Source organism: Falco peregrinus, chromosome 1 (genome assembly GCF_023634155.1).
Source record: "Falco peregrinus isolate bFalPer1 chromosome 1, bFalPer1.pri, whole genome shotgun sequence".
Classification (NCBI taxonomy): Eukaryota; Metazoa; Chordata; class Aves; order Falconiformes; family Falconidae; genus Falco; species Falco peregrinus.
Window position 1 is genome coordinate 3,837,284 of NC_073721.1, and position 8,616 is coordinate 3,845,899.

General features: G+C 39.3%; 1 protein-coding gene across 1 annotated transcript in view; it reads left to right on the top strand.

The window, feature by feature from the left end:
- ADAM12 (ADAM metallopeptidase domain 12) overlaps positions 1 to 6,729 on the top strand; it is a 187,156-nt gene extending 180,427 nt beyond the window's left edge. The window contains exons 22-23 of the mRNA XM_055818570.1: positions 4,019 to 4,146; positions 5,344 to 6,729. Of these exons, the coding sequence (XP_055674545.1) occupies positions 4,019 to 4,146; positions 5,344 to 5,404 (189 nt within the window). The 3' untranslated portion in view covers positions 5,405 to 6,729. The remainder of the gene's footprint in view (positions 1 to 4,018; positions 4,147 to 5,343) is intronic.
- The last annotated feature ends 1,887 nt before the right edge of the window (positions 6,730 to 8,616 follow it).

Sequence of the window (8,616 nt, forward strand, 5' to 3'; positions counted from 1 at the left end):
CAAGCAAGAACTGTCTTCCAGTTGCTTATTTAAAAACCAGTGACAAAAACTAAAGCTTCGTGCACCTGATGTCTTTGTAGCTGCTCAGTGTGAGAATTACGTTTTCCTTCCTAGCAGAGCTGTAAAAAGATCGTGACAATATTTAAAACAATACTTTCCCAAATACAGACACTGAATGCATTAAATGCTAAGTTATTGATATAAAACTGGCAAAGAAATCCATCCTTAAACTCTTTGTATTGAAGAGCTGAAGCTCGCTCTGCAGGGGGGGAAAATGAGCTGGGAGAAAGGCTGGAGCAACGAAGCCGGGAGGCACAGCCATGGTGGTACTATGAGCTGTGCTACGGGCTTGTCAGGACACCAGGTTTCCATGCACATTAACATGCAAGTCTGTATCAATTTGGCATATAAAGAACATAAAATACCACCCTATAATTAGTTTGAGGAAGAGGATTTCATTCTTCAAATATACTTTCCTCAGCTTCTAAGGATGCATGTTTTCCTGGTGCTTGTGGCTCCTTTCTATGAAGGACTCCTCCGTTTTGCTTCATCTCAGTCATTGCACATTCTCCATCCCCATTTTTATGTGAATTTCCTCCTTTTTTTTTCTTTTTCCCCATTTCCTCTTTCTTTTACCCTTTATTACCAGCTTCCTACATTAGACTTTCTGTCAAGCCACTTTGCTGCTTTCTCCTTCAGGATATCAACTCAAGGATGACTTTTTACAAGCCCTAGGGAAACAAACAAAATAAATAATCACACGTTGGGCTTGTATACCTATCAGAGTTATATTTACAGTATGATTGCTGTTTCAACATACTTCCTCACTTGGATGCTTCTGGAATAGGAGGGCCTAAAGAATTAGTTTGGCTTAGGCATCAAAGATTGCCTTAATGAGAGGATGCTCACCCCACAGCTGAAGAACTGTTCTAGATCAGCACATTTCAGCCAGTTTCCCCCACAAACAGGGAGAAAAATGCAACTGATAGGATCCCATTAGTACTTAGCTGCTCTGAGTTTCTCAGAAAGTCAGTCTCCCCCAACTATCAGGTGTTGCAGGTCATGATTAGACATTGGACACAGCTAATAAACACACAAGCAAATAAACAAGGAGAGTTCTCTCTTTTTGTTCATTTATCCTTACCAGATCTTAAGCTCTTCAGACCTTTGTTTCTCTGGGCTGCTGAGCCTGGATCCGTTCCTCTTCCCAATTACGGCACCTAATCACTCTGCCAACTGAAGAGTAAATACAAATCATCCAACAACAATTAGGGACTGATCAAGCAAACAGCTGAATGCTCATGTGATCGGACTAATTCATGTGATGTAAAAGTACTTGAGGGAAAAGGCCACTTCAGTGAAGGCAGTCAAGGGAATAAAGCCTTTATGGTGTTCAAAGATGCATTTTTTATTTGCTGTCTTTATAATGGTGACATTTGTGCGTTTGTTACTTTTCTTTGAAATGTTATCACCCCTGAGGTGATGATTCATACACTTTTCCATGTTAACAAAATTATTACAGAAGCAACTTCTATTTATATGTTACTGTATAGTTTACTGTACTTTACAAGATGATGCTTGTAAGCTCTTCTTGTTTCTTTTTGATCAACTTTAGTGACAATAGTTATGGGAAACTAAGAGTAAAATACTTAGAAAAAGCACAACCACACAGTTCAAGTAGTAGACGGATCTCAAGTGGGTTTTTTTGATGCACTGTAGAATTTTTGTGTGCCCTGAGCAAGTCACTTAATCTACCCCAAAAACTATGAAGAGATAATTCAGTTATTTTAAAAGTATCAGTTTCTGCTGTGCTCTAATTTGTTCCAAACCAGTATATTTCACTTCAAAAAACACCCATTAAGATTTCATTGTGTAAGAAATTTAGTGCACAAAGTAAACTTTGGTTAAGTAATCCTGATGGTAAGATTTCTTCTCTGAGTTGTTTTAAGGTCCTAGTTCTCTATCATGGGAAACGATCATGTTTTGAAGAGCTTCCTTTGCTAGTGTTTAATTAAACTCCTTGACTTCCAACAGGATAACCCTATGAGATAAAGCCACATAGAGTATTTACCAGCATGCTGTTTGTTTAATCATTTTCCAGGCCTGATTATTTCATGAATATTCACGATTATATTTACTCCCAAAGACAGAGCTCACAAACTTCTTATAGCCAGGTATGTTTATCTTGGTGTCGTGGTTTCACCCTGGCTGGCAACCAAGCCCCACGCAGCCGCTTGATCCCCCCACCTAGGGGCATGGGAAGGAGGATCGGAAAGGAATGTAAAACTCAAGGGTTGAGATAAGAAGAATTGAATAGGTAAAGCAAATGCTGCAGGCCCAAGCAAAGCAAAGCAGGGAATTCATCCCCCACTGCCCACGGGCAGGCAGGCGTCCGGCCATCCCCAGGGCAGCCGGGCTCCACCACACGTAACGGCTACTCGGGAAGACAAACGCCACAATGCCAAATGTCCCCCCTTCCTTCTTCTTCCCCCAGTTTAGACACTCAGCATGGCGCCGTATGGTATGGAATGTCCCTTTGGCCAGTTGGGGTCACCTGTCCTGGCTGTGTCCCCTCCCAATTTCCAGTGCCCCCCCAGCCCTCTGGCTGGCAGGGCCCAGGAAACCGAAAAGTCCTTGATTTAGTATAAACACCCAGCAACAACTGAAACCATCAGTGCAGTTATCACCAATGTTCTCACATCAGAGCCAAAACCCAGCACTGTACTAGCTACTAAGAAGAAAATTAACTCTATCCCAGCTGAAGCCTGGACACTTGGTTTACAGCAGAAAGTCTTCTGGATGAAAGTCAAAAATAATTTTTATACTTCATATGAGATTTGGCTATAACAATAAGTTAAAATAAAAATTTTTGTTCATGTTGCTATTTCTGATTCACTCAAGAACTAGTACATGTTAGGCTGAAAGTGAAGAGGAAGAGGGACGTTATGTACAGCTTTAAAATGTAGTTTGTGGTAAATTTCAAATGACTATATATGAGGTTTACTTAAGCTCCCATATTTTCTTCCTTATCAAAATGCCTACTGATATCAGTCTGCATTTCCTTCTAAGAGGAGCAAACATTTGCCATGAAAAGTAAGTAAACAAAGGGATGCTGAAAAGTAATAATGATAAGTTGTACTTTATTCCGGAGCAATTTGTGCCTCTGATTGCTTCTTTTGATTACATCTTTCAGGGGATCTTTAACAAGATTGTGCTGGTAAACTCTTGTTTCTTTTTGGTCCATTTTACTAATGATGGTTATGGCAAACTAATAATAAAGAGTAAAACACTTAGAAAAAGCACAACTATGCAGTTCAAATAGCAGATGGATCTGAAGTGAACTTTTGGGTATATTGGAGAGGTTTTGTGTGCCCCGAGCAAGTCACTTAATCTATCCCAGTTCTTCATAACGAAGACCACAAATAGACATGTTACCATGTTTGCAAAATAGACATGTTACCATGTTTGCAGTGTTTCAAGGACCACACAGAAGAGACATTAGCTCATGCCTGACAGCAGATGACTTCTGTTCTTTATTAATGAATCATTTAATGCCACAGAATGAAAGCACAGCAGCATCTCTAAAAAAAATTCCACAGATGCTACCAATTCAAACTGCACTTGAGCAGTTTATTTTTGTGGTCATCTGAATTTGCATTTTGAAGTCATTTCTAGTATTTCCATCTTTCTATCTGACCACTTCAACAATGTTATGTATTCAGTCTATGTTGTTTTCATTTACCAGTAATTAATCATTAACTCCAGTATAGATGCACGCAGTATTTCTAGAGGAGGAAAGAATAAAAAATAAATAAAAAAAAAAAAAAACAGAATCATTAAAATATAGTATTAAATGTTTGTTTTAAAATGTAAGTGCCTGTTTATTAAAAATAAGTTGTGGCTTACTCATTTCAATATATCTGGTCACAATTACTCCAAACTTATCCTATTGGCTGTTGCTATGTTGAGTGTATTATGTCCATTCCAAAGACTAACGTGGCCTCCTGGTTTACAACAGGAAAGCCACAAGCCAGACCCTCCGCGGAAGCCTCTGCCAGCAGACCCTCTGACCAAAGTGCGCTACAGCAGCGCCTGCACCGCAGCACCCGGGCACGCGAAAGCTCTGCCTCACATTACTCCTGTAAGGTCAGTCCTGCTAATCAAAATGCCTTGATCTATAGCACTTCCTTCAATGACAGGTCTAAAATGTCTTGAGTAGTTCTGCCCTGCTGTTAAGTATTGCCGAGAGCTACTCAACAGCCATTTTCCACCAGCACAATCGCACTGGCTTCCCCAGAAATACGAGAATTTATGATACGTACGATGATTTGACTGTATAAACATCTCTGTGTTTATAGAAAATGCCCAACAAATAAAATTCCTTGCAAAAGAAAGGCGATAATAAGCACCAATTTCAAGAGACACCAAGCTCTTGCAGAAAAAAAAAAAAATTCCTACTCAGACCACCTACGGAATTAGGCTGAGAACTGAATGCTGGTAAGATCAGCCACCAACAAAAGCAATTTTCTGTTCACACATTTCACAGTGGAATATCAATTTCTATCGCCTGAAAATAATAACCCAGACTTTCAGAAAGCAGACAAATAGTACAATTCAAAACAAAGGATATTGAAAAAAAATACTCTGGAAGTGAAATAACTATGCCCAGTGTTAATGGGCACAATCAATGATATTTTCTTACTCAATATTCTTCAGTTTCCTATGAATAAAAAGTGAGCTCAAAGGAAGATAAAATTAGTGTTTTAAGCTACAGGAATTCTGCTAGCGAGGCACTTAATTGCTCAGAAAAATTAACAACAGAATCAAGTTAGTTTCCTAATACTCCTAGAAAAAAGACTGCAGGAGTGAACTTTAATTAAGCTCCAGGTTGTCCATCCTAGTAAGATATTCTGAAAGTAATAACATCTCAAGCTGATAACTACAACTTTCTGAAACCTACTGCTATTGTACAACATTAAGTAGCATTTTTGAACAGGTGCAAAACTGATGAGCAGTCAAAGACATAAAGAGTTTAAAGAACCACACCAGAAATATGGAGCTAAGCTGATCCCGCTGGCCAGGCAGCATGTAAAACATGAACAGGTGGGAGAAAAAAAATAAAATAAGAAATTTGCTGGTACCATTTACACTTCTTGATGAGACTTGTGTATATAGTACCATGTCAGATCTCCTCGCAGTATGAGAGTCCCATGCTATGTGTCTGAAGTTGTTGGGTAATTATGAGAGGTTTTACCGTTCACCTTCATGCCTCAGGAATGATACTGGCAGTGAGAAACAGCAAAAGTTAAAATAACTCTTTACCATTTTCTTTCTTTCCAACAGACCTGCTCCTAAACATCCACCACAGGTATCCAGGTCCAGCAACACTGCTGATGTCAAATGACTAGACAATCTGACACCTTGATTTTAAAAAGTGAAGACAGAAGTTTGCACTATCTTTACACTCCAGCTGGAGTTCATTTTTATGACAATACTTAGAATTTTTAATGTTTAAAACAGCATTATTTTTAAGAATTCTGAGCTACTGCCTTTGGTGCTGTGCTGTGCTATGGTGCTCTGTATACTTGCTCAGGTACTTGTAAATTATTAATTTATGTTGAATATTTATTACAGTGCAGTGCACTGTAGTAGATATTTTTACCATAGCTGAGTTTTCCTAAAAAGGAAGCCTTTTTTCTAATACTTCATTGAACTTGAATAATTCTGCTCTATTGGTCCTACATAGAGTTTTTAGTTTTGATCTCTTCTTTAAGGAGTGCTGATACTCATGGATAAATCAAATGTATAAACAACTCAATCTCAATGATCCACAGCAAACTTTTGAATAAGTATGTCAGGGTAAAAAAAAAAGAAAAAAAGAAAAAAAAATCTTTTCTGGAACATGGTGAAATGCCCAATATCTGCACACAGATGTGTAACATGTATTTAACCAAAGTATCGCTCAGTGTTAGCAGCTGTACTGTAATTTCAGTTTTCACATTACTGTTTGAAGGCACCGAGAAATCCGTGCTGAAGGAGGATGCATTCACTTTGGACAAGTTCTCTTACTGAAGTACTGTATATCATAAAACTGTATTTTTTTTAACCTCATTTTCCTCAAACACAATACAGTTAGTACATATTAATGCAGATACCAGGCCTCCCAGTGTTGTTACCTTTTTGATGCTTTGGTAATTAAATTCAGCTGTACTGTGCAAGGCAGTACCATCTCACTATGTTGCATAGCTGTCCTGTTTAGACTGACGATAAGTTACACGCAGGGGGTGGGGGGAAACCAAGCATTACAAAGAATTACGTTTTAAGAATCAACTATTATACTTCTCTCTTTTGCCTCATTGCTCTGCTTATCAACTGTATTTTGCATATTTACTACTGTTTTGTATTTAACTTCTAAAATATTGTTCTGGGTTTCTTAATTTTCAAATCAAAATTTCTATTTTAATACATAGACTTTGGTTATCCTAAGACATAGGGGGGGGAAAATCATCTCTTTAGTATGTGGTAGCATTACATCTGATCTCTCTGTACCTTCTCGTTAGCACTGCTGAATACAGTTGTTTCACCTATGCTGTAATAAAAACAATTTTCAAATATCAGTTGAAATAGAGGGAGAAGGAACTATTACCTTACATAGGTTAGTTTCCTCACTGCTTGTAGGTTTTGTTTCTTTAAGCAAAAATAAAAGCATTGATAGAAACGTGGATCTCATTTCAGTAAGTGTAATTGTATTTAATTTTCCCAGTTATTCCCCATTGTAGCCATATAGCACACTCATGTTTATTGATAAACTGAATAAACCAAAATAAACCAGTTTAGTTTGTCGCTGAATAGCAAAGTAAATGCTTCACAAAAGCGTTTCAATTCTTAAAGTGATTCTAATAGCAACAACAGTGCTTTATGGGCAGAGAATCACTACAGCAACAGTAGGATGCTAACTAGGCTCAGCAATGCAGTTGGAACCAAAATGGTGCTTTTTTATGTATTTTATGTTTTTCATATTTAAAGCACTAATTTCTTCCCATCAACAGTAGCTTTATATCTAAAATGGGGTGGGGTGAGCGGGCACCTCAGTTTGAAACAGACGCGATCTCAACTTGCTTGTTCGAAAACTCTCATTTTTAGAATGAGATGTCAACATGCTGTATCAACATGTTTCTGATCACTGCTGAAAATCATCAGATCAAACTGTCAGTAGTGACAGAAGAAGGTGAAATTAAATGACTAAAAATCTGTATTATCTGCATCAGAAGTTCTAACGTCTGAATTTAATGGCACCAGCTTGGGTAAGCCTTAGCACGTGTATGAACTTCAAGCTTTAAGTAAAACCTAAAGTAAAGCTTTAGGCTTAAAATAAACATGACCCACCTATGCAGTCTCACAAGTAGAGAAATAGAAGAATCCATACAGGGCACCCAGTCCTGTCCCTGTAATCACGAGCAGCTGCTCACCAGCACCGAGCCCGAGCAGCCCACAGCCCACCCGTCCTGGGACCCCAGCACACCAAAGGCAGAGCTGCTCAGGTGGTGCCGAGAGCCTGCTGGACATTCAGGTGAGTGCCTCCTCCCCCACAGAGAAACACCCCCGCACACCCCCAACCACAAACACGCACCTCCCCACACCCATTCACCTATGGAGGAAGGCACCAGAAGAATGATACCATGGATGCTGCGAGGTGTCCCCAGTCCCAGCACGGTGCAATTTTAAGATTGGAATGTCTGGATGGTCTTTGTATCCCTCCGAGATTCCGTTACCTGGCTGTTGGTGTGTTGCTGAGCTGATGAACAGAGCGGGCATCTGTGCGTGCTGCCCAGCATCCCATCTGCTGCTGGCAGAGGAAGGTAAAGTCCAGCCATCCATCGTGGGTGAGGCGTGAGAGGACATCAGCAGGCACCCAGAGGCAATGGGCATCGTTAACATAATACCTTTCACGCTCTTTAACAATTCAAAGAGAGAGAAAGGACAATCAGGGTAAAAAATATATTTATACAACCTATGGACTAAGCAGAAAAGTATGTGTCAAATTCATTACCTATTGACACTTTTCTAAAACAGGCAGCTGAAGCACATGTATCCCATGGCACGGAATATAGTGTTATAGTGGAGAGTGCCGGATTACATGCACGTGCTGTCTGCTGGACTTACTATCTCATGTTAGAGGTGGCTAAAGATAGAGATTCTAGCCAGTTGGGAAAAAAACATCATTCCCAATCTGAAACAGAGGCAAACCTAAACGTCCTGTAAAACCAGCTGCCATTACTTGAAACCAGCAGAAAGTAGTTACTGGCAAACTACAAGCTGGTACAGTAAACTACACAGCAAGTAGGTGCAGTGTACAAAAGAGTCATATAATCTGGTAGCCTTCCAGTTAGCAGATATACAAATATATTTATACACATTCAGATGCAAAATACTGCAGGTAGAAAAGGCTCTGTAGCTTGCAGGGTGGGGAGGAAGGTGGACCAAATAAACTATCATGAACCTCTTTTGGTTTAGTGCAACTTTTTTCCCCCAGGATGTGAGTAGTAGCTGGTTGTGTCATGTTTTCATACCAAATTATTGTCATTATGATTAGACACACATCTGTCATGTAAAATT